This window comes from Branchiostoma belcheri, unplaced genomic scaffold (assembly GCF_001625305.1).
Source record: "Branchiostoma belcheri isolate BF01 breed outbred unplaced genomic scaffold, Haploidv18h27 scaffold34, whole genome shotgun sequence".
Taxonomy (NCBI): domain Eukaryota; kingdom Metazoa; phylum Chordata; class Leptocardii; order Amphioxiformes; family Branchiostomatidae; genus Branchiostoma; species Branchiostoma belcheri.
The window spans coordinates 2,062,215-2,088,199 of NW_017803954.1; the positions used below are offsets into that span (position 1 = coordinate 2,062,215).

Here is a 25,985-nt window from a genome sequence, read left to right on the forward strand (position 1 = left end):
AAACAATCACATCTACATGATGTGATGATCTAAATGATGATTGATGCCGGCCCTCACATATATTGTCGTAAACGCAAGGAAGTCGGACGAAGCAGCCTGGAGTCATATAATATGTACAACATTAACTTCTCAGTGACTTACACTATACCACTTGTTCTTACGAGTTACTAGTATATCATCAGCCAACTCCACCCCAGGCAACATGAAGCCTTCTCCGAGTAACGCTATACTGAGACTCACCACACATACATATTTCTTCCCATTTTCGGTATTTTCTTATCATGTGTAACCATTGCTGTAGGAGAACTTTTTTTCGGAATCTGGCGAAAGTCAACACGTACGTGGATGCCATCCATAAAATTGACATGCGGTGGCCCAACATGCACCAACGTTACATAGTTCTGCAACCTCTGACCCGGTTTGTGATTGGACAGTGAGCGCGCGAAACAGACCCGGAAGTGATCTCCAGCCTGGGTACCATTTGTTACGACTGTCTAAATTACATAAACTAGACAAGACGATGGCGACGTCAGGGGACGACACTGGGCGCTGCACGCCCCAGGGAGTGAGCTACAGCACCTTGCCTCACATGGTGAACGCAGACGGACGGTACCTGTACTGTAAGACATGGGAACCGACGTCAGGGGACAAACCAAGGTCTGTTAGAGTGGGGAGGGGGGCAGCAACCAACTTGCACTACTTGCACTACTATACTAGTTACCTTCACCAGAAGGTTAAGCGATCGTTTTGCGTGTGGTGGGGGCGACTGTAGATCTACAATGTATGCGTCATAACTCTAGAAGTCATTGTTGGATGCTCATGATTTTTTGCTGGCAGGTTACAGGCCTATAAAAAGCGGCTTCTTGTCTGCCAAAAGCAGGCTTCAGGCATAATGATACTATTACTAGTAGTAGCAGTGGTGATTAAGGAAGCATAGTTATGTGTATATTCTGTATGAGCTGTTTCCTAAGAAGCATTATCTACAGCATATAACATGTAAATGCAGCTTCCTTAGTCGGCACGGCTACAGGCATACACGTAGCTGCACAGCCTATAATATTTCTGTCACTACTGTACCAAAGCACTTGTATAGTACGGATTGAATTATGTTTAACAGTTGGATTGAATTGATTTTTCCATCAGAGCTCTGCTAATGATAGCTCATGGTTTGGATGAACACATTGGCTGGTATGATGACTTTGCACAATTTCTGACTGGCCACAACTTCCTGGTCTTCTCCCACGACCACAGTGAGTATACATTGTCTTGTGACATGATGTTATTTGCCCCATTTTGGATTACAGTCTATGTGTATTAAACAGGCCAACATGCTGCTACTGTAATACACTTTAATACCAAACAAAATGGTTACTGGGTATTCAAATTATGACTATTATGATTATTTTTACCCACTGCTGCTTCTGTGAAAAACTGTGTAAAAGTTTTTATTTGTACAGACTCAGTTGACAAGGTTTTTTTTTCTTCTCAGAAATGAAGATTGTCACTCATCATCAAGTCTTGTTTGTTTCCTAGTTGGCCATGGCCAGAGTGAAGGAGAGAGGGCAGATGTGAAGGACTTCAATGTTCTGGTTCGAGACACCCTGCAACATGTAGATATGATTGTGGAAAAGTATCCTGACACACCTGTTTATATTTTAGGGTATTCTATGGTAAGTACATGTGAGCATAAATTTTTACCTCATTGAAGTTGTTTGGTCTATGCAGAATATTGTTTGAATATGTGATGAGATCCCTAGCCTGCTGAACCCAAGGGTAGTCAGTCAGTGTCTGCATGAAGTATGCAGCCATCATGAATGTAACGTTACATGTATGTACAATTAGTTGCTCAGATTTAAGTTTTGTGTAGGCAGCTAGCAAGTTCATGATCTTCTTTTTGGCCATTTCCTAACAGAATACTTATAATAACTTGAAATAACATTGGAAAAAGAAAGAACTGAGAAAACTTACTGAGAATACTGCTGAGCTTAATTTCCTCTCTTGCTAAAGTACATATAACAGTTAGCTGTTTGGCGCCAAATGTGTATTGCTTACAGGGTTAGGCAGTAGAAGTTTGGAAGATGTGTCAATTGTCTCTATATCTGTAGGAAGTTACCATGATGTAAATAAAAACTTGAATTTCTAAGGGACATGTTATTAATAGTTTTCCATGAAATTTGACCAATGACAGTGATTGGGCTGTTTTTTTCCCTAGGGAGGCCCTGTGTCCATACTAGCGGCATGTGAGCGCCCACAGCAGTTTGCAGGGGTCCTGCTTATTGGTCCAGCCATCAAGCCTCATCCTGGGGAGGCTCCAGGATGGAAGGTACACATGTAGGAAGAGGAGCTCACGAGATCTAATAGTAATAGTAGAGGCCTTTAATGCAAAATTTAATTCAAAATGATAACTAATTGCCACAACTAGATCATAAATCATAACCTTTTTCAGGCTTCCCTGTTGTTTTACCACACAATCATGGTTGCTTGGAGGATGAGCTTTCATACTCTTTTTAAGTCCTTCAGCCAGGTAGAGGTAATGAACAAGAGAAAGAAATGTAACCCTATGAGTATGACCCTGCCCCCTAACGGACTGTGTGACATGAATTGTTCCTGTTGTTGCCAGGTGTTCTTGTTAAAACTGGTTGTTCCTGTTGTCCCCTGGCTGTCACTCACCTCTGGTGACAGGGCAGATCTGGTGGGGAAGGATGAAGTGACGGTGAGTGGGAATTCTAGATATTTCCAACATCCTTGTCAGGCACTTGCTTTTTCAGTCTGGGATCCCCTCCTACTGTCATTTTCAAATTGTTTTGAAATATTAATTTCTGGAATATTTTTGGAATATTTCATTTACTTTGAAGCAGATATCAAACACGACAGGGTCTAAGGTAGTCTGTATAATGCAAACTCTGCCGTCCACGGCTTTACTGGCCCCTCCCCGTGGGGGCCGGCTGGATGTTGGGCGGCCGGCAACCATAAAACGATTTAATCAGGCTAGGTATAAGGACTTTTAAAAATGTTTTTGAAGGACAGCAACAAAAGTATTGCATCTTTTATTAGTCTGTATAGGCTAGAAAATTAATGATGGAATTGTGTTTGTATTGTTCAAATCTTGTTCACAGAATCAGAAGATACAAGACGACCCTCTCTGTTTCCATGGCGGGCTCAAACTGCGAACTGCTGCACAGATTCTTACAGGTACTGGGTGTGTGGGGTGTGTCTCGAAATCTGTTTTTTCTAGACTGCTAAAGGGTTACTTTTTGTTAAGGATAACTGTCTGGAACAAACACTTTTTTAAAGGAAGTTGATGCCGAGAATACTAAGGGGTCAAGTTTTTGTACGTCTCCAGGCATGCAGAAGGTTCAGTCCAAGATGGACGACATTGAGTGGCCGTTTCTTGTGATGTATGGTGAAGACGATGAGGTTGTGAATAGTGAAGGGTCCAAGATGCTGTATGAGAAGGCAAGGAGTGCAGACAAGACGATAAAGGTACACTTCTTCCAGTTACATGACTGTTGAACAAGTCCGTATTCGTAATTTAACAAGTTAAAAGCATAAAGTCGGTGTGTCTGGTATGTCACAGGTGCGCCTAGTTATGAAAGAGTAGCTTTTACAACAAAAATGTTGGTGCAAATGTGTACATTCAGTTGGTTAATACTTAAAAATGATAATAGTAAGTTCTCTGTCTTTTTACCAGACCTATCCGAACTGTCGCCATGGTCTTCTGAAGGAGACAAAAGAAGATGCAGACAAAGTGAAACAGGACATCTTGGAATGGCTGCTGGCCAGGACAGAACCATCATAGTGTATGTAGGATGCCAGAAGCCCTTGAGTCCATGTAATGTGAATTTAGCATCTCCCATTTGAAGCAGTTCACTTTTCTTGAAGATCAACAAAACTTGGAAATGAACTACTTGAACATATCTGAAGCCCTTCACACTTTCAGACCTCCCCACGACTTTGCTGCCAACCAAGGTCCACCCTGGGTTGGAAGTAGCCTGGAATCCAAGTTCATTCCTCTGATCGTATCCAACCAGAATGACTTACGATTTCTGATTTTTCAAAATTTAGTTGGCATGTGAGATAAGTAGGCAACCTCACTGACCAACTCCAATGTTACCCAACTACAGATGACCTTGCTCACGACTTTCAACCATGGTCTGGAGAATGTCTGGATGCCATAGTCGGCTATGTGTGACATGGGCTCAAGATAAAATCACACATCAGCAAACTGCTACAAGGCCTTGTTCTTGACTGTAAATTTTGTACTTGAGAATATCATCTCAACAAGACAATGATGAAGCTGCAGGGTTCTGTTTCTATACTTTTAAAATACATTAATGTAACAACATAGCAGTGTTATGCTGCAATTAACAGGCTAAAGGAATAAAAAAGACAGGCTATCTAGTCTTCATCTTTTTTATTCCTAAAGCCTGTTAATTGCAGCATAACACTGCTATAAAAATCATTTAATAAAAAAAGACAGGCTATCTAGTCTTCATCTTTTTATTTATTACGTCTCAAAACAAGCTTGGTGACATCTGGGAAAACACAAAGTGGTAGGAACAACTTCTACATTTACAGATTTGAGATATGCTTATGTACATGCCTCTGTATACTGATGAAATAGACCACACCTACCTGTAGGTTACTGTGCTGTTTGCATGCTTGTTTCTTTTTTCTTCTTAACAGTCAAAATCTGCCCACAAGTCACGTGATCCTCAAAATTATAGGTACACATAGATACAGGACTAATATAATCATAGTGTGGTCATTTGCATATACATATCGGTATATATTACATCTTCATTTAAGTTGCTGGACCCTTTGTAGTTGTCCTATAAATTCCCCTGCAGAGGTGTACACAAGAAAGGTTGTACAAGTTATATGGCACACTTTGTAACAGCAAAAAGGCATACAGTGTAGCATTCCCAACTTTTGTGAGTTAAGAAGCGAAGGCCTTTGACCTTTTCAACCTTAAAACAGATGACCTTCCTTTCTATGGAACAGATTATGGCCAAGGATTCCGTGTACCCAAAATCCTTTGGTTTGTTCCACCGACTTCTTGTTTAACCAGTGAGCTTTTTGCCATCACAAGTTTGGGGAGCCAACTGTACTAGCCTTCCTTACAGAAAAAATGACACGTCGATAAGAACAAAACCAAACTAGGTCAGACTTTGAATGCCATGAAACATCCTATGTATATCTCTGAACATCTACAGGCAAGCAGAGTATTATGCTGGTTGCATACAAGCATCTACATATACCTTGAACATGCTATTTAATACCTGTGGCCTAAAAACAGATTAACCTGTCTGAAATACTTGATTATTATTATACTGACTCATTAACTGTTCACACCTAGAGAAAATACATCATTTTGATGGGGTTTCATCACATTTCATCCTGAGTTAAATCAGTAGATATTTTTTTTCCAATTTATTTATGACCTTCTATTCTCAGAAGCATGCACTCTAGAAAAGACATGTAGATGAATTAAACAACTACAACCATCTTTTCCTACATCTATATTCACCAGGAAATACAGGTATGGCAGCTACCCTCTCATCACACTAAAGCATCATGATCATCCAAAATTCATGTAAAAATTTGCCGCAGTTGTTGAGAATTCTCCAGTCAATATTTTCCAATTCCTTCACTAGTTTCTGTAGCGTCATGTAGACGCTGCAACAGTCAGTGTGGTGAAGTTCAAGTTTTGACCATACTTGTAATTATGTAACACTGTTTGGTCATGGCATGTTTCCATATAATCACAGCTACTCCAGATATCATGATCGTAACAGCAGTAATAAGTACATTTCTCTGCCAAGCACTAACATCACGTCTAGTATTGTCACCTCTGTTCTTAGTAAAACTTTACAAAGAGTCCCTGGAAAACATACATTTCTGTTTGGCCAGCTTTGCAAGAATTCTGCTAAGGAGTTTCCAGTCAGTGTAATGCATCTTTGGGGAATTGACCATTACACAGTGTGTAAAATGAACACCAGTTATTAGAGCATTACCAGTACGGCGCAGTCACATTAGTCATAGGTCTTCGTACGATCTTGATGCCGTAGAATTTTCCAGCAGATAAGGATCTAAGACAGCCTTTTCTGTCAAATGAATTTTGTATGATACATGCAAGACAACTCAAGAATGGTCTTAGTTTGTGATTATACAACAATCTGACACAATCATAAACAACAAATGTGACAGGGCCCTAACACCCCCAGCTAACCATACACCACAATGTCAACAATACATGTAGGCATGAGTTAGCAAGGAGAAAGTCAAGTTTTTCACAGTTAGGTAAGATAAGTTTCTGTTGTTTTCCCCTACACACTGACCTACATGTATCATACCAGAACACTTGGAACCTTCCAGCTGAAGCATCCTTTTGGCACCAAAGCAGTATTAGTTATGGGGTTTAGGCAGCTGGTAGAATGTTTTATCACTTGACAATAATCCTAAATCAAATTTTCCAGGTAATTATAGATTTGTACATTTGCATACTGTATAAGCAGCAGTTACAAAAACTGGAATTTTGGCCACAAAGTTTTTCAATGCAAAAGGCCATTCCTTTTGCCGGTAATGGTACTAAAAGTCCATAAATGTCTCGAAAATGACAGTAGAAGAATGACTGCCACAAAGCTGAATGTTTTCTAATGCTCCCTAATGATAGTTTCAGCATATATACGTTGTACATTAATCAGTAGAAAGCAACTATTTCTGTTAGAATCTGAATACTTCCTCAGTAAAATGCCATAAAGCATGGCACTCAATGAAAGGGTGGAGATAAAACAGCCTTTGTCCCCACTGCTAACTACACGTACAGTAGCTAACGTTTCCATCCATCAACGTTCCTAAATCTGGGCACATCTGACCACATCCATAAAATCTGACAACTTGCCAGTATATCCTACGGTGATGACTGCTGCTAGGTAATCTTTGCATCATTTATCATGAAAAACAAAAGCTTAGAATGCCTTTTAAGTAGAGGGATACTTTATCAAGTATTAGTGCTTCATTTCCCTTTAATGTGAACATATCTATATGCCAAAAGATGTCCATATATAGTGAATTTGTTATGAAAAGTTTCATTCAGATGTAGCTTAACAAACTGATCTTATTTCAATGCTGGTCAAATGAAATCTTGACAAGATCCCTTGTGCAGACTTTTTTGTATGCTTGCTAGCTAGTTTCAATGTGTGCAGGACCTCAAGACTAATTTGATGCTATCTGTATTCAGCTTTAATGGAAAGAAAAAAATAAATAAATAAAGATGCTGAGGAAATTACAATATGGCTTGCAATAGCACCTCACTCCACATGTCAGACAAGCTCTAATGCACAAGTTAATAATCAGATAATGGCTTGACATAAACCCCAGAACAGAATCTTGTGGCACATCCATAACGTTATTGATGAGAAAGGGAACAGACGCTTTGAAGACAAGCGGGCTACATGTACTATTAACACTCTGGGCTGGCGAATCATATTTAAGGTTGTGTTGTAGGATGTGTTATTTCAAGTAAAAGCTTTCTGCAGCTAGATCCTGCTATAATTGTACAATAGAGTTTGGAAAGGGACATTGTAGAGGAATGAATATCAATCCAGTAGAGAACAAATCTGAACTGTTTTGACATGGCAAAACCTACTTCCTATGTTTCCTAACTTTCTGTTCAATTTGTTGATTCACCTGGCAGTGACTCAGTTGAAAAAGATCACACATTAAACAGTCAAGAAAGACTGTAAAGGTTGTAAAGGTTACAATTTTTGCGAGGAACAAAACCTGTAGCCATCTGCCACACAGGAATTCATTGCCAGGTGCATGCTCTGTTTAAAACTGACATTAGCTAAGAGAAAGAAAATCATCTGTAAACATTGCCGCAGAGCTACCAATCATTAATTTTCTAACAACTGTGAGAAAGAATACAGCATTCTCTACTGTATGCATGTGATACTAGTAAATCAAAAAGAATTTGGTCCCCGGATTACAACTTTACTACCTGAATTTATAGAGCACCACCATTAGATCAAGAAGAAATCCGTACTTTGTTCTAAATGTACAGGAATCATATTTTGAGCAGTCATATTTCTGTTTGGTCTCTAACAATCTTATTGGCACAATTCACAATCATAATGCTATAGAAACCCTTGATTCTGCCAGGTGCTATTCTAATTCTATGGTCCACATGGCTATGAGGAAATTAATAACGAATTAATCACCACTCCTCTTGCTTCTCCACCCCTTATTACAATATTTTGGTCATATCTGACCAAAATTCATTTCTCAAAATTTGAATGGAAATTGCTTGGCTTTGGCTTAATGTTAACATGGACATATACTGACATATACCGGTACATTCAGGATGTGATAAAAAAGAAGAAAAAAAAATCTGGGGATGTCCCTCTCCTTTACAAACATGCACTAAGTCTTCAACTTAACATGACATATCTAGTCTTGTCTAATATATTAATTACTGACAAGCCTCACTCTAAGGATAATGCTGATGTTTTTTGAAGCAACAGTAAATGTGATTCTAGACTAGTGCACAGGTCACATCCACTTTTTCTTGTTTCTGAATCCACCATACCTAACCACGGATTAGTTAGTCGACTTTACATTTTGTCCTAATCCACTGCAAAACAAGAGCACAATCACTTGGAAACTACTCACTACTATAATGAGTACCTTTTACTAAATACATGCCTGTGTCCTTAACTGTACATGTCCATGTAGCTAGCATTAAGGACTATTACGGGGAGCAGAGCTTTGTCATGTCCATGTGAGAGGTGATATGACGAATGCACATTTTTCACATTCACGTTGTTCTAAAATTGTCATAACTTTAAGGGGGGGTCTTTTTTAATAAAGAGTTATGAATTCCTCTTACCAGTATTACACTGTACTTTAACAGCAGGGTGTGTAATATGGAAATGATAATAGCTTTTATTATTATTTAAATTTCTTTGTAAGTTTCCCAATTTTTGTCATAAAATGAGCAGAAATTTTGAACCTGCAAAATTTCTTTCAACGGGGTATGCTGTTTGTTAGGTATATTATGGGTTTGGTATGTGACCAGAATGGCTTATCTTAGGGGTTGGGGTGGTCTGCTTTTATATATACAAGGATTTTATTGCCTCAATAATTTGGAATGGAAAATTTGTGTGTCCTGACCTATGCATCTTTTCTCAAAAGTATGATTCTGTCTGTAGTATTAATCATAGCCTAACTTGAATAACGTTTCATAGATCTCTGGACTGTAAATGCATATCCTGTACATCTAACCAAGCATTGTACATAACAGACAACTGTCATGCCAGCACAATACCTTTGTTGCCAACCTACAAGAAAGAACACTCTTTGCCACCATCTGCATATATTAAATGCCAGATGCACAGTTCATACACTACTGTAAACTACTGCTCTGCTTGCAGCAAGTTTTCATGGGTAGGGCCCAAATGCACCATGGGAAAGCTGTGGAGACTAATGGCTGTCGGTGTTGTTCATGTGCTCGTGCCAGTCTCGTGTTTCCCTTCGGCTAAATCCTCGCAGCATCGTTGTCGTTGTCGTGGTTACCAGAGCCACAGCACATCTATATCAACAACAAACACACACACGGTTAGGCCTCTAGGATTACTATAACTGCGTTGAATTTCACCGTGGTTTTATTTTGCAGTAGGAGGGAAAAGGAGGTTTTTGCAGTGTTTGAAGTTCATGGTGGAAACACTTCTGTACTGCAGTTGAAATACAAAACACATATTTGCAGTGTTATGATTTCACAGTAAGAGGTCACTGAAAAATGCGAAAGTAAAACCACTGCAAATATTAACCATTTACAATAGTTGCAGACAAAATGTAGTCATTCAAGTTTAGTCAATAAGTGGTAGAAGAGGACAGATAAGGAAGACCATACAGAGTACAGGAGGAAATAAGGAAACTTGCCAGTCATTGAGAGATGCCAAGCAGTTCAGTCCTATCAATCTACTCATCACTACTGTCACTACTGCAGCACACCTGCAGCGGACGAGAGGAAACAAAGAGAAGAGTTACAACCAGGAAAGAACTAAAGAGACTCTACAGACAGCTTAGTAGTTCACCTATAACAGCTAAGTAATAGCTCTTACACTAAGTAACAGCTCTTACAGTACCTGTGTTTGAAATTTGGCTATTCTTTCCTGAATCAGCAATGGAATGTAAACCAACAAAAGCAATATTGTTGCCAAGAAAGTCAAGGCAGCAATCGAAATATTGAACCATGGTTACATGGAATGATTGATATGCATGCATGTACATGTACTTGTTTGTTATTGGAAAGTATACGGTAGGGGTTTGATTGTACAGTCAAAACTGTCCGAGAAGACCACTCATCAGGGGATCAATAAAATCCGGTCTATGTGGAGAGTTGATCATCATAAACAGGATGCTTATAATTCTTGTGTCAATGGGAAAATTATCTAAGGGACCGACAAGAAGTGGTCACATTGGCCACAGTGGTCCTAAATGTAGAGGCCGGTCACTTGTACAGGTTTGACAACAGGAGGTGGCCTTCCTGACTACAGGATATTGAAGAGGAAAACCTACCTGTCGTTTGAATGTTCTGCTGAAGAAACCACGTCTTGGAGGGGAGGGGGCTGGTCCATTATGAGGTCAGGGGTGGGTTCACCATCTTCCAAAAACACGTTCAGCTCTTGATAACATTCTGTTTCTATCATCTGCCGGAAAGGAATAGTTCATCAGATTATCAGCTGAAGGAAACAATACTGTAATACTGGCAACTGTATGTGGTCACTTGACTTCACAACAATGCACCCATAGCATCATGCAATGATTACTCTGTCCCTTGCAATACAGCCTTCCCAACATAGAGGGCACTGCTGATATAAAGTGGACAAAGGAACACACTTGTCAGAAAACACTTGTCCATCCACTTTTTAAAACCCAGTGGAAGGATTATGTTGCTTTCAATAAGTTGGAATTAACTAGTTTGTCAAGTCAAAATGTGAAAGTTTTCTCCTTGTAACAAGCATTGATTAGTTTGAGTAGAAACGGGTGCCCACTGACCTCTTGTTGCCATGGAATGGAGACACTCCCAGTGTTGAACTTGCTGTAGAAGGACTCGTCAGCCTGGTCCAGGTTCACTCCCTTCACCGTGGAGAACTGCTCGATGTCCAGCACATCCTTGGCGTACACGGCTCTCGGCTAGAAACATGAGATGTGTCATGTCAAGGTGGCAGAACCACGGTTAACCTTTACCACACTGAGGTACATGTAACCATTTGGCTACCAATTCTCTATTGGCCCACAACAGGGAGAAGGTTAAGTTCTGAACTGTACTGTTCTCAGCCTATGAGGTATGAACAGTTTTAACAAAGAATATAGAGAATATAAAGTTTAATAAGTGGGCAAGTCTGAGAAAATAATTAAATTGATGTGACCTTAGCTCCCCAAAAACCAAACAGTTGACAATTGGTGAATTGTAATAGTTTAACATGACTCACGTCAGGTTCAAACTCGGGTTTCACCATGCCGGCCTCTAACCTCTTGAAGTTGAGTTTAAAGAAGGGGTGGGCCTTGATATCATCAGCACGGCTTCCCATGGCATCCTCCACACAGCCAAGACGCAACTTTGGGTCTTTCTGCAGAAGCTGTGGGGAAGAATGTGTCATAATATATTGACTCTACTGTACTAAAGGTGCAAAAAAGGCGTGATACTATTAACAGAGTTTTAAATAACTGGCCACTGAAAAGTTCCCAGAAAAAATTCTGATAGTACCAGTTCAATGCATTACATTGTGCATTTTACTTGAACAGACACTGGGTAAAAGAAATTATGCAGTTATGTCCTTCTATGACTTCAGCAACTTCTGTTGATTATCAATTATAAATAACTTCTGTGAATTCTTAAATTCACTTTGCTTCCTTAGTGTTTCTAGCATGATTGTGATATTGATATCATTGCAGTTACACAATGTACGCAAGCTTAATTTTCAAGAACTCTTCGACAGTTACTGTGTTATCACATAAGTCTCAAATGGGATAAGGAGCACATTTGAGCCAAAAAAGATTATGTTTCTTTAATATACAAGTCTGGATGTCGTTGTAGTCACTTACTGCGGAGCAGATGGTCTTTGCGTGTTCGCTGAACTTGTCGGAGTACGTTTCTGTGTCTTCTTTGACTCTCCTGTCCACCTCTTCCCTCTTCACCTTCTCTTTCCTTGCCCTGAAGGGAGCCTGCAATGCCAGGTAGTGTTTCAGTCAGTGTGAACAATTGTCCTCAAACATAATATGTTTCTAACATGCCTTATGTGTAACAGCCCCCTGGCAATCTCAATCCACAACCTTGAGGTAACTGCTATGTCAGCATCCCCAAACCTAGCCTGGGTACCATCCCCAGTAGTATATTCGCAAACTCTATAACTGGGTCTGGACTTGAACACATATGTAGCGTCTGGAGTCTAAATATTCGTTCAGATTTTGAACGAGCGCGCTGATTGGTCCTACTCGTCTAAGCCCTTTTTTGGGTGTGTACATATTAGGTAAGGGCTGTTCGGATGTCCGAACGGCGACGTTAGCGTCCGTTCGAACGTCCGAACGCCTTATCATCAACATGTCCGACGGCGAACCGAACGCTAAAGCGCACATGATATAGCCGTAGTCAGTCTTTCCGTGATAAATCATCAACATGGCTAACGCACAAGCCGCTCAGCTCACGGAGGTTGATGTTGACCTTGCAATCACGTCCGTTTTGGACGATTTAGACGGAATATCGTCGCTCAAAAATGAGCAAAAAGATGCATTGAATAATTTTGTTCGTGATGTTTTGGGCGTCCTACCGGTAAAAAAAGAACGCACCGAGAAAAGGAATACTCGCGCGAAGATCTGTGTTTACAAAACAACAAACATCACTTGAATAATGCAGGTGCGCCATTGGCCGTCGCCTCTGAGGCTCAGCCAATCAAATGAAGCCCCGCTGCTCGGGCTAGCTCATTACGTGACGTCATGACCAATCGTTTTATATGTGTTCAAGTCCAGACCCAGTTATAGAGTTTGCGAATATACTACTGGGGATGGTACCCAGGCTACCCCAAACCATGTCTATCACTATAAATCTACATAAAATGCAGAAGAAAGTCTTAAAATTACAAAAGCACAACAAAGCGCTACCGTCACCAAAACTACCCCCAGTATGAATCAGCTGTCACAAATTCTGTATTGAGTCAGGAAGGCGCCGCTGCACACTGTCAACTTTGCAACTCGAAGAAGGTTGAAGTTCACTTAATTGCAGATTGTAAGTTATTCCTTTTAACTTAATCATATTGTACAGAGGTTTACTCATTTTGAACTTGGGACTACATAGAACTAAAAAAACATTTCTTATGCATCTTGACCAGTCCATGTTCACAAATCCCAAGAGAGGGCAGAAGCCAAACCTATGTATTAGACTTACTACATGTAGTTTCAAATGTTAGGTACCGATATGTTAGTTAAGTCCTGTCAATACATGACAAATGTTACTACTAATTTTGTATCTATATGCCTTTACTTGGCCGATTGGGGCATGAGTGTACAATAAAGGCTATCTAATGAAAGATACCAGAAGGTGTCTGAAACATATGACTATCTTGACTTATAATACACTTATACTAGTACCAGTACTAGTTGTAGGCATTTAAATATGCTCAAGGCTGTGGCACTGTTGGAATTAACTTCCTTTCTATAGGAAGAAACCTTACGGGGGTTACTGACACTGTGTAGGGAATTCCAGAAATGTTTGATGACTCAGAACACTCCAATTAGCTTTTAATTTGCTGGTCCAATTAATAATGAAAGGCCCTAGCGTGCATCCTTATTATATTGTAACAAGGTTTGACCACCTTACACGCATGTATTCCCATAACAGATCTACATGTAAAGCCATGGCTTTAATTGCATACCCTTTGGTCTAGTCCAAAATAGAAAAGAAAGTTGTTTTCAGTAAAAGCATATTTTGACAAGTAGTACTTTTTCACCTTTAATGAGAATGTGTTCATATGTTAAGAAATATCTGCACGTACATTTAGTTAGTGAATTTAAGATGAAAAGTTTCAATCAGGTGCAAACCAACTGAAATTAATTTAATGTGGATAAAATGAAATCTTGAAAATATCCCTTGTGCAGACTTTTTGTATGCTTGGCAGTTCCAATATGTGCAGGACCTCAAGACTAATTCTATGCTACATGTACATGTACAGCACTAATGAATAAAGACTAAATAAATAGGCGCCCAGGAAATTGCAATATGGCTTGCGATAGCACCTTGCACCGTAATAATCAGATAATAATCACCTTCTTTTTCCTTGCCCTGAAGGGAGCCTGCAATTTCAGGTTGTGTTTCAGTAAGTGTGAACATTGCCCTCAAACCTAACATGTTTCTAACATGTCTTCAATGTGGATGTTGGATTGTTAGTTTAAGTTTGGTCAGACTTCAGTGTAACAGCCAACACTTTTGTTGCGACCATAGTCTAAAACTTGAGGAAATTACTCTCTGTATTCCCACTATACATGTAGCTCTAGATTAGGATGTACGAATTTCCCAGGTGGACATACATGTATCATCTTCCCTTAGCTGCACCGGAAACCTAATCTCTAGTGGAACACCTTGAATTGCCTTATTTTTTCAAACTTAATCAATACATATAATGTACAGCACACAGGCATGTACAGAATCTTCACACATAAGAGTGTAAGACTAACAGGCATTTCAATTTACAGCCTGGCCACATTTGTTGCAGGATTGTCAGATGATGGCAAATTTAGGACATACTTCTTGTGCTTCTGTCATATAAAAGTCAGCTGTCTGGTTACGGAAAAGGCTGTCTTAAGTCCTTGTTATAGGTTAGTTCTGTCAGAACATGCTTAAAAATTCTACAGCATAAAAATCATACGATAGCCTAAGACTAATGACACTACAGCTTTGTGTAAAAAAGAGGACAGGACGTAGAGAGCTGTTTAAGTTTCCAAACTACGGAGCTTCTTGCCTCGTAGAAAAAACAACAACAACAATGGCTAACGCACCTTTCCTTCTATCATCTCATAGATGAGACATCCGAGTCCCCACCAGTCCGGAGAGAACATGTACTTCTCATTCTTCACTACCTCTGGAGCTGGAGGGACACAACAGCATTGCTGACATCAGATACACACTCCAGTTTGTCATAGTTCTTAAGTTCATACAATTCATGCTGACTGTTGGCATACTGTATTACTATCAGGAAACCATTGCAAAGGATACATGTACATATCCTCATCTATGTGATTATATGGTATTACTTGTATTTTACATTAATTAACTGAAGCATGAAAGATATGACTGCCGCTATAAACACTTATATACATCTATTTTTGATATTCTCCACAGGCCTAAGCAGTAAACTAGACCAGCCTACCAACAAGCTAGCTGTGTTATGCTGAAGGGCAGTTATAGTGGCTATACCGATACAGATAAAGATACAGAAGCGAACACACAAATGAACACTTGTAAAATGAAATAATGTCCAAGAGAAAGGCAGCACCTACCCATGTAACCTACTGTTCCCACCCTACCCCTGATCATCTCTCCCTCAGGAATTTCCACAGCCAGACCAAGGTCCGATATTCTAACGTGTCCTGAAGAGAAAACAAAAAGAAAAGTCAAGATCATATTCAGGTAGCTTGACTGAAGTTATAACAGGCATTCCACTTCTGGCTCTTAGAATTCGAAGGGGCTCCACAGAGCTCTACACAATGAGAGTTTTTGTTACACAGGACTGATTTTCAGGGACCAATTAATCTAATGGGAAAGTTCTACTTTGACAATGGCCTGCAACTGTCATCAATTAATCTATGTTCCAATCTTGGCAAAGGACAGCTAATTCAAAAACATTATTTTGCCATTTTTTGTCTGCTCAATTGTCACTATACATTTGTAGTTCATGTCACCATAGTTTAAAAATCCCAAAATCTTTTGTGTACTTAGATTTAGAAACAGTGTACATGTATGACAGATACTCACCATGGTCATCTAGAAGAATATTTTCAGGTTTGAGGTCCCTAAATAATTGAGAAAAATAATGCATGACAAGTTTTACTACACATGACTTTTCTGTACATTAGGAATCTGGTCAAACTCAATCAGGAGTAAAGAACTAAAGGGTAGTAGAATCAAGTAAACATAAGCACACTACATGTGACTCATATTTAGACAGAGCAAATGTCTTTAATTTGAAATTACACAAATGAAAACCAGGGATGATTTGCAAAATATTCCATTCAGAAATTATACTACATGCTTATGATCAAAGATGTCCTACCCAAGGCAGGTCAAAAGTTGGAACTACAATGTAACTACTGAAGGTGGTAAAGCCAAGTCTCTGGTTTCTCTGAGTACTTGACCACCTGTGTGCCGAGTACCTACCACTGAGACAATTGGAAATAACAGGAGTAAAGTTTGTACACATGGCACTTCAGACAAGTAGCAGGGCCAGTGGCGGCCTGCCTCGCCAATTTACAGTAATAATATCTATTTGCAAACTTATGTCTGAAGGCTAACTGGATGGGAACACACGAATGCTATACAGTACTGTAAAGAGGTAAAAAAATCTGTTATAATGTTGAGTACTGAGGGGCTCAACTTTTTTTTAGTAAAATCACACTTTCTTTTAGATTTTTCATAGAAAAAGATTAAGTACAGTCACATTTTAATGATATGAATCTGCCTTGTCCCTCCGATGACCAGTGTCCGTCATGGGACTAGGTAGGTACATTGTAGGTAGGTGATTTTAGTAGAAACGTGTTGTTTTCTAGATGGTGAAAGCTTTGGGAAATTGCGGTATAATTTCAAAAATCCTGTTTCTGTCAGCCTCGATGAGGGCATTTATTTTCCACTATATCCATGATTGTACAATTCTTGCACAGTCTCTGCTGTACTTTTGTGTATTCAATAAGTAAGTCTCAAAGTCCTCCCTGCACCAAATAGTGCTGTTTCAATAGCCCTTAGGCCACACAACTTTATGCAATCACCATAGCACAGGGCTTGTCTACAGGTAGTGGTGTGGGTGTTCAACTTTCAGACTCTTTCCAAAAGGCTGAGTGCTAAGCAGAGGAATCAGTATGTACCATTTTAAAACTTTGGTATGAATTGACTGGGGATTGAACTTACAACCTAATAGACTGAATAATAGGCGAACACTCTACTTGCTAATGGTCATTGCACCAGCCAACATGTAAGTCTCACCTGTACACTATTCTCTCCTGGTGTAAATGCTGCAGTCCACATAAGACCTCAGCAGCGTAGAACTCTGCCCGGGACTCAGCAAAGCCCGGCTGGTCGCTCATGCTGTGGATGTGGAACTTCAAGTCTCCTCCGTTCATGATTGTCAGCACCAGACAAAGAGCGTCTTTGGTCTCGTATGCATAAGCTAAACTCACCTGGCATTGGCAAAGGATGGGACATTGTGCATTTGTACATGTAAATGTAAGTATCTCCAGAAAGTATTTAGTGTTTCTGTGAATTTATTGGCACAACAGGCCTAGGAAAGGCAGCCTAGGAAAGAAACCTTACACTAGTTACAGACTGAAAGCTTGCTATATATGCATTTTCCCACTTGCACCCGACCAACAGACTTCTGACTAACTTCCTGCTGCCAGGACCTAAGTTCTTGTGTCTGACCTTTTGTGGTCTGTGATTGAAGTGTAGGGAGACACAAGCAAACATACACACAAACACACCCCAAATAATACCTCTATACCCAGAAGTAAAAATCATCTCCATGTACATATTATTAGATAGCATACTGAGATGGCAATATTGATAGATCATACCACAATAATGGAAACTTCGCTAACGAGCAATATTTTCAAAATTAAAGTCCAAGCACGATTTCAAAGGTTTCTGAATTCTAAAAATACTACATAATATCATTATCAACATCACAAAACATCCAAAGAGTACTTACTACAAATCTGCTGTTGATCTTCTGCAGGATGGTTTTCTCATTCAGGGCCATGGCCTCTCCTTTTCTCTTCTTTATCCTTTTCTTTTCCAGCTTCTTGCAGGCATACATTTTACCTGTGGCCCGAACTTGGCAAGCGCACACCTCCCCGAACCCCCCCTTCCCCAAAACCCGATATTGCCTGAATGTGTTCTTTGTTACTGGTTGCCTGAAAGGGGGATCAGAGCAGATTGTGTATTAGAGGCAGTATTTACCATAAAACAGTGAGGCTCTAGACAACTGTATGACATCCATGACATTTTGTAGCATAAAATCATTGCTTTTGTGAACAGTGCATACTGAATATCAAATTTGTTATGTGAAAGACCATGAGAGTAGCTATATGTCATTAAATAATAATTTATGTCAAACTTAACTTAGAACATCTACCCATTAAAGAATAACTTAGGACTGTTCACACCAAGAAAATACAACATGGGTGGGGCACGAGATGTCTAAAAAATACAAGTGTGAAATGTTTTATATAATATCATATACACTGATGGATTATGCATTCAGCGATGTTATGAAAAAAATGGGGTGAGCAGTATCTTAAACTGACTTGTTCTAAAATTGTCTTGTCTTTTCTAAAAACCTTAGATGGAGACCTACCTCTCCAAATATTTCCACTGTAGAAATCTTGAAAAGTATATTTTGTCTTCCCGGAAATTTTCAAATGGTTCTCCACTGAGGTATTTTGATACTTCACTGCAAAGAGATAGAGAGAGAGAAAAGGACATTCAAAAACTTGAACACATGTTTGGATAGTTGTTGATGGCCCTTGAAGTCAATGAATAGTCATTTCAGAATTCAAAACAGTAGACTAACATTTGATACAAACACACCCACACAAAAATTGAATTAGAACTGAGACTGCTTTGGTTTAGGAACTACATATATACATGTACATGTAGTTGCCCTTTGACATGATCATGTACTGTATTTTTAAATCCCCTAGATATGGAGTCTATGCTAAAACTGCATATAAAGGTATAACGTTACATTATATATTTTCAAGCAACATCATTCCAAACACCCTTATATGATATATCACTAAAAGTAACACAACAATCCCCAACCTTACATGATTTAACCACGTCTACTATCATTTTATATTTATTGATCTAAATGCGACTTTGGCCAGTTGGTACACAAAACTAAGATTATGTGCATTGCTGAGAAATTTGTCTCATTTTGGATCTTGTATGTGTGGTATCCTTCAGCAGTTACTTCATTTCAATCTGAAAAGAAAGGCCTTTACATCCAGATGACCTGGCAGTTTATGTTACTGCGATGACCTACATTTTGTACATATTTGTGCTATTTGGATTGGCAATTTAATATGAACTGGGCCAATAAAACATTTCCGGATGCTTTCCATGATATTCCACCCACACACAAGCTGGGCCATCCGTATTTATTGACTTAGTTCTGGAATCCTAAGAAAAAAAAGGAAATGCAATCAGGTGGGTGTACATGGAACATTGCATGTACCCGTGCGTGCAAATTGTACGTCTGCCTTGGCCATGGGTGACAATGTCGTGTAAAGAGGACTTGTACTAAACTTCTGGTTTTAGATTAAAATATGTAAACCCCTCATGAAATGACAACAATTTACCACTAAAATAGCCAATTGGCTACATGTCTAACTTACAGCAGATTGGCCGAACTTGTTCAAGTCCTGGTCCACTACTGTACTGTACTTGTGCCTGTACATGAAATTTGCACTCTACACTAACCTGGATACCATCCTCTGTATTTCTTGCCGAATCTAAGTTTTTGCTTGCTACCATGGAAAGCAAAAAAGGATTGCCAATGCTTTCACATTACCAATGCCACCAATGTACCAATGCGTTTGCACTAATTTCCCTTCCCCCAGTCACCCTTCTGAGTCAGTCCCTTACCTTCTACATTGGTTGAATACATCTTTACTAGGTGTCTCCTCCTGTAAGGACTCCTGCTCCTCCGGCGTGTATCTCTGGATAGTTTCTCTACATTGTGATATGGTTTCTGAGCTGATGATGTCTCCCAAGTAGTCCGGGGACTGCAACAGGAAACAGGGAAATCATAATAAGATACATTATATCTTAAGGAACAAACACTCAAGAAGACTGCACGGTTCAATCAAGCTGCACATTAAACTTGCCTGATGCAAATATATTTCCACTCCTGTGATTACATTGCTATGGTTGTCCTTTGGAATAGACTTTTCATAAATCTGAGAAAGACATTAATTCATGTCATCTACCAGCTTGCTAGGGAATAGGTACAAAATACATGTAAACAAACAGATGTTTTCATTCTACTTTTACTTGGTCAAGTCTCTTTCTCCTTTGGCAGTCAGGGAATACAGGACTGGTTCGGTAATGTGATATATGATTACATACAGCAGACAAGGTAATCTGTTTCCAGACTAATTTTCAATGTCATCAAAACCAATACAGACATGCCAGCTCCTGTGGGAATGGCACCAAAATATTAACGTTGCCAACAAGAACTCTTGGTGACCTTATGTATGATGAACGTCACAAATGGCTCGGCCTGTCCTGGGCAACCCTACACTCATTATAGTAATAGGCATACATAAAAAAAGACTTGAAAAGGTATCATGGCTATTACTTCATAGTAGCCAGGAAATTCTTGATCACTTTAACCATCAGGTACAAGGTGGAATCATTACATTATTGGATCTAAGGCATCGGACAATAATGATACAAGTGCAACTTCTCCTTTGCTGCATTTGGAGGCCACATGTTTTGAGCTCCTGGCCAAGCAGGAAGCAATCAGAAGAACAAAGCTTGTAGTCCACACATCTAGAAGGAGAGGAGTCCTTTTCCAGGCATCATCCTATGTAAGCCTTTTGTCTTAAAATTTGCTGGTCTTATTTCTTAGATCTCAGTTCCATCAGTAATTTTCTCCCACAATCCTCCTGTTGCACATAACCTCACAATCAGGTCAGGGTTCTACCAGAAGTTTTTCTACAGCATAATAAGTGTTCAGGTATAGAACGCCAACTTTGTGTAGCACAAGCAGTGTGTTGACTAACAATTGAGTGGTAAAGAAATGTCCATAAAAGGAGACACCTTTTCCTGCCTTTTTGTAACATTTTCCCTGTTACAGCCTCATTCTAAAGCCAAAATTAATGTTAATTTGTTTCAAAGAAGGAATGTCACAGGATTCTCCCCCAAAGAAACACCCCTATGGTACCAGTATATGCTGGCTGAAACACCCCTTGTCTCACGATAGTTGAAAAACACTACACCCAAACTATGTTAGCTATAGCTAGAACACTGTTCCTGTCTGTATGATGCTTCAGGGACAGCAAAAGCCAAGTATTTGACGTTGCCACCCCCAAACTTGTCAGAGTGAAGGCCAGACACCCTAAACTGGAGGCTATAGCTACAAGCATAGACAAGAACATTCCAGAAGGACTGACATAGGACCACTGAAACAGGTGGTAATTTACTGGCAGCACACCCTGATAAAATACAAAGTTTTAGTCCAACAAAAGATCCACAACCTCTAGCCTGTTTTACAGAACTTTCCTGGTGGTTTTATTTTGCAGTAGGACTAGGAGGGAAATGGAGGTTTTCACTAATTTAAATTCATGACTGGTCTGAAACAATTTTGTAGTACAGCAATCAGTCATACAAGAAGTCATAGATATATTTGCTGTGTCATGAATTCGTGGTGGAGAAGTCACTGCAAAAGTGAAAGTTTTAACGATTTACAGTACTAGTACATTATCTCTCTTTAGGACGAACTGGTTTTCCCTCCCTCCCCAGTCAGTCCAGTGAGCCACTAAAGTATGGCTACACAACTTCCATCAGCAAAATGATTAAAATTGGGAAAACTGGGAATCAATTATTAAACCCAAGGCATTCTTTGCGCAAGCTTGCTTTAACGGGGAATGTAAATTGAAGGCAAAATTTATCACCATGGTATATAATTACATGATAAACAGGAAATTGAAAAGGGATTACATGTATGTTCTGATGAACAACAGGTGGCAGCATGTTATGGACTGGGGATAAAAAAAATGGGACTTGAGATTTTCCACCAATACAGGTTTTGATGCATATGTCGTCTTTGTAAATTTTCAACAAACCAAATTGTATTTGGATACACTATAATTTGGAGGTAAGCATGCAAAACTACTCTTCTAGGGTGTGTTTCCTTCTCAATATGTGGATTAAGGGAGATTCATTTGTCTAATGCTCATAAATATCCACATAAACAAGTTGGATTGAAAAGGACAGCAAAAGCCATTTCATTAACCTTCAAGGCAAGGTTGTGGCTGCAGGGGGATGGATTAATGTTACACCCAATTACTGTAAGTGATGGTCCCCACAGATAGTCACCAATACTTACACTTGAAATGACGAGGACATCTGAACTAGGAAAACGGTTTTGGATTAGGTTTTAGGTAATGAAAGACATATGATCGGGATGTATTGTTGCTGGCCATTTGTCATGGAGCCTTGGTAATTGAGTCCCGTTTCTTCTCAATCATGACAGAAATTTAGCCTGGATGTCAGTCTGTCAAGGCAAGAAGCAACTGAGAGAGTGTACTACAGCTATAAAGGCTGGAATCCAAGCTAACAGAAATTGTGCTTCAGGTTGGAAAACATCCTATCCCCGCAAGCTCTCCTCAAAATTACGAGCTATGATGACAGATTTATATTTTTGCTGAAAATATCATGGCAAGTTGGGCTTAGGTTGGTGGGCTGTTTAGTTTCAGTCTCATTGATATAAGCATAACAGCCATATTCATATTGTATGACAGAATCATTCTGATAATCATATGCAACACATGGCTATAGCAATACATGTAGAAATTTTGTACTAGCATTTCCAGTTTAACTTTAAAGCTACTGCATGTGGATGAAAAATGTTGCGGGAATTCTTGTCTACAACCTAAGTCATAAGTCTTTGCTCGCCAATGACTTATTTACAGACAAGAGTGACAGAAGTGCAGCTATAGTGAAATGGGAATAATGTCAGGGACAGTCTGAACTTTGAAGCAAACTGAAAACGTGGCCAAACTCAGGGTAAGGCGCATGCAGGTCTTTCATACAAGAATGTGTGTGGGCTGTCCACATGGATACACTGAGCAAGTTCAGCTACTGGTGGGCCAAATCAAGGGAGTCGCTGGATATGGAGACAAAAAAGTGTTGGGGTTTGGACTGGGAGTTGTACTTCATGATCAGCACAGGTTAAAAGAATTCAGACACCTTCTCACATGGAATGATTACAGTATTTAAAGATGGAATGATGAAAACAGTGTATTCAAAGGTAGAATTATGAAAATAATCACCTTTTCATATCAAGCTTACATTCATTATTTCACTTCAAGTTTCCATAACTAAACTAAACTAAGCAAAGCCAAAGACAAATAATTCTTTAGGTTATGACATTAAACACCGTCCAAAACATAAGGTCAAACCAGAAAAAAAAGAAGTTACGAGCGGAAAAGAGTTCAAACAAAGGCCCATGCCTGCTGTGTCTGTGTTGTTCCTATAGTCTATGAATATAACCTGTTGGGAGGCTCTCAAGTCACGTATGGTCCTGAGGGGAGCATATGTCCTTGGCACATAAGACACAAGCTAAATGTCACCAGGACATCATTTGTGAGGAGCTTGGCAAAAGAGGTGAAGAAGAAATTCTGGATAAGAAACATGAACACTAGGAGCGTTTATTGTAACAATGGCATGTTAAATGTTATATACTCAACAATACGTTGCAAAGCTAGAAAAGGAAGTAGGGTCATAGTCTACTTAATCAGATACATGGTCTGAAAAGGCAGCAAAACTCATTAACTCTACCAGGGTGCAAAACTTCCAAATATGGTCCTGTGTCTTGAACAGTGATCATTTTTCTGAAAAATATTTTGACTCCTATTATTACCTAATAATAGTAATATTATATAACGAAATCACCATTACAGGTAATTGTGAAGTCACATTTGTCATAGTACGATTTTGGTGTCATAGAATTTTCGAGAAAGCCATGACAGAACCAACAGTAGAAAACTGAAAAGGATCACAGTCTTTTCCATCCGCAAGTGAATATGGAATGTCAAATGCAGAACTATCCCAAGAATGTCTTCTGTTTGCGATCGTAAAGCGATTGTGTGACGAATGTGCCCGAACAGATCTTGCATTCATCATTGCACCTCACGAGCTCAGCCTCCCTGCCAGAAACTGATATTTTTCTTCCCTTCTCTTGTGTATTCTTAGAAATCTCCCACTGCGTCACTGACATCACAATCGATATCACCAGTTCTTCCACAAATGAACCTCTCCAGCGGAATCCTCCTTATAAGGAGTTTATCTGGAGAGGCATTCTCTGTCATGATTGATGCAGGGTTTTCCTCCACAGAGGAAACGGCCTCATTAGAATGCACCTGAAAGCTTGCATCTCTCCTCTGGTCCTATTTTTAGATAAACTAGCTGCCGCTATCGATCCAGTGGTCCTCCCTGGACCAATATAAATAATTTGGTGCCTATGAATGTATGCAGCAACAATTTCAAGCAAATTATACCTCAAAATGTTTTCATTATAGTGCCCCCGGGAAAATAGGGTCTCCGCTTTTGCCATCCTTGAAACAGAATGGTTGATACGGAGTGTGGGTGCATCTGTCCCATGCATGAATGTGCAATTTAGCCCAGATTCCAAAATGCTTCTAACCATTCTACGTCATGGAAGGGTGATAAAATCTGTTTGACACAGAATCTGTATTCAAAAGCATGCTAGATGTTGTCACCCCAGATAGAAGAGATATTTGGACATTTTGCAACATTATCTTTGTAGTTTTGGGGGATTTTCCACTATTACAGGGATATGGAATAAACACAATGTCATGATAATTTATCATTCATAAACAGGGCACTGAAATTCCTTTTTTTAATACCTATTCTTTGTATGAAAAGGAATTCCAGGAAGTATTTGGCATTTTTGTGAATTTATTGGAACAAAATTAAGACAGGTGCTTCCACTGACTCAAGACTCTAACCATCTTTTGTCTAAAAAGAGCCTGTCATTGTGCTGAATATTCAGCATCACGTTCCCTTGTAGAATTCCAATAGTGCAGGACAGGTAGCTGATTTCATGTCGGTGAAGTCATGGAATTTACTGATTCAGCTCAAGAACTAAATATCTTTTTTTCCTCCAAATTTTTCCTTCAGCCCTGAAAGGAATAATTTTCACTCACTCCCTCAAACGAAATTAAATACCGTAAATATGCAAAACTGATGTTACATTGGAGGAAAGTTGTACATGTACCTAGCAGTTGATGAAAACAGATACAGCAGAAATATACAGTACAAACCTCAGACTCTAAGAACTTGCTAAGGATCTGGGCAGCATCTTTTCTGTTGTCGTCTGTCGTCACCTCAAACTCTTCCTGAAAACAAGGTAAAGTAGACAGAATCATTATCAGCAGTTCTGTGTCATATGTGTAGAAACTGTTACTGTAAATCATGAAACTTTTGCAGGGTTTTTTTGCACTTTTCGTGGTGATCTCTCTACGAATTATATGTTAGACTACTGTACTACAGAATCATTCACTTGTGAATTTAAAACAGTGCAAATCTGCCTTTCCCTCCTACAAAATAAAACCGCAAAAAGTTTTATAATTTACAGTAGTAAGATTGCTAAACCATTTGGCTATGCCGTGCTGAAAGTAATAAAGTCCTAAATTATAAATGACCACTGCCGGGTTTAACATTATTATTTTACTTGTAATGAAATACATCTTCAGCATTATGATACAGATTTAATATAATCCTTAATATAGCTGGTACTTTCTAGAAGTTTAGAGGTTTGGCAATCTGCCTAGAGTAATTAGAAACAGTTGTATTCATTCCTGGGGTACACAAGAGTGACATTTGTGCCTCCTGCAATAGGCTTGGGAAAAATAGTTCTTTTCCATTTCAGTCCTGAAAAAAAAGGCTGGTATGTATGGATTCTCTTCTT

The 25,985-nt window shown here is 39.3% G+C and overlaps 2 protein-coding genes across 4 annotated transcripts in view; one reads left to right on the forward strand and one right to left on the reverse strand.

Annotated features, from left to right (window-relative positions):
• The first annotated feature begins 269 nt into the window (after positions 1 to 269).
• Positions 270 to 7,382, forward strand: LOC109475500 (monoglyceride lipase-like). The gene is made up of 8 exons (XM_019776133.1): positions 270 to 657; positions 1,144 to 1,250; positions 1,534 to 1,670; positions 2,213 to 2,323; positions 2,621 to 2,713; positions 3,117 to 3,192; positions 3,344 to 3,483; positions 3,692 to 7,382. Exons 1-8 carry the CDS (start codon positions 521 to 523, stop codon positions 3,797 to 3,799), a joined length of 909 nt encoding a protein of 302 aa, XP_019631692.1. The 5' UTR covers positions 270 to 520; the 3' UTR covers positions 3,800 to 7,382.
• The window catches only part of LOC109475498 (G protein-coupled receptor kinase 6-like), a 35,003-nt gene continuing 13,509 nt past the window's right edge, over positions 4,492 to 25,985 (reverse strand). Inside the window, exons 1-13 of one of the 3 annotated variants that reach the window (XM_019776131.1) lie at positions 25,339 to 25,631; positions 19,913 to 20,052; positions 18,621 to 18,716; positions 17,973 to 18,177; positions 17,252 to 17,445; positions 16,031 to 16,068; positions 15,556 to 15,645; positions 15,055 to 15,143; positions 12,112 to 12,231; positions 11,499 to 11,645; positions 11,062 to 11,199; positions 10,582 to 10,712; positions 4,492 to 9,592 (exon numbers count right to left, since the gene is read on the reverse strand). In XM_019776131.1, the coding sequence (XP_019631690.1) occupies positions 9,484 to 9,592; positions 10,582 to 10,712; positions 11,062 to 11,199; positions 11,499 to 11,645; positions 12,112 to 12,231; positions 15,055 to 15,143; positions 15,556 to 15,645; positions 16,031 to 16,068; positions 17,252 to 17,445; positions 17,973 to 18,177; positions 18,621 to 18,716; positions 19,913 to 20,052; positions 25,339 to 25,491 (1,650 nt within the window). In that variant the 5' untranslated portion in view covers positions 25,492 to 25,631 and the 3' untranslated portion in view covers positions 4,492 to 9,483. Of the gene's footprint in view, positions 9,593 to 9,942; positions 10,015 to 10,581; positions 10,713 to 11,061; positions 11,200 to 11,498; positions 11,646 to 12,111; positions 12,232 to 15,054; positions 15,144 to 15,555; positions 15,646 to 16,030; positions 16,069 to 17,251; positions 17,446 to 17,972; positions 18,178 to 18,620; positions 18,717 to 19,912; positions 20,053 to 25,338; positions 25,632 to 25,985 lie in introns of those variants that run through there. The other 2 variants (XM_019776130.1, XM_019776129.1) reach the window with 2 other exon arrangements.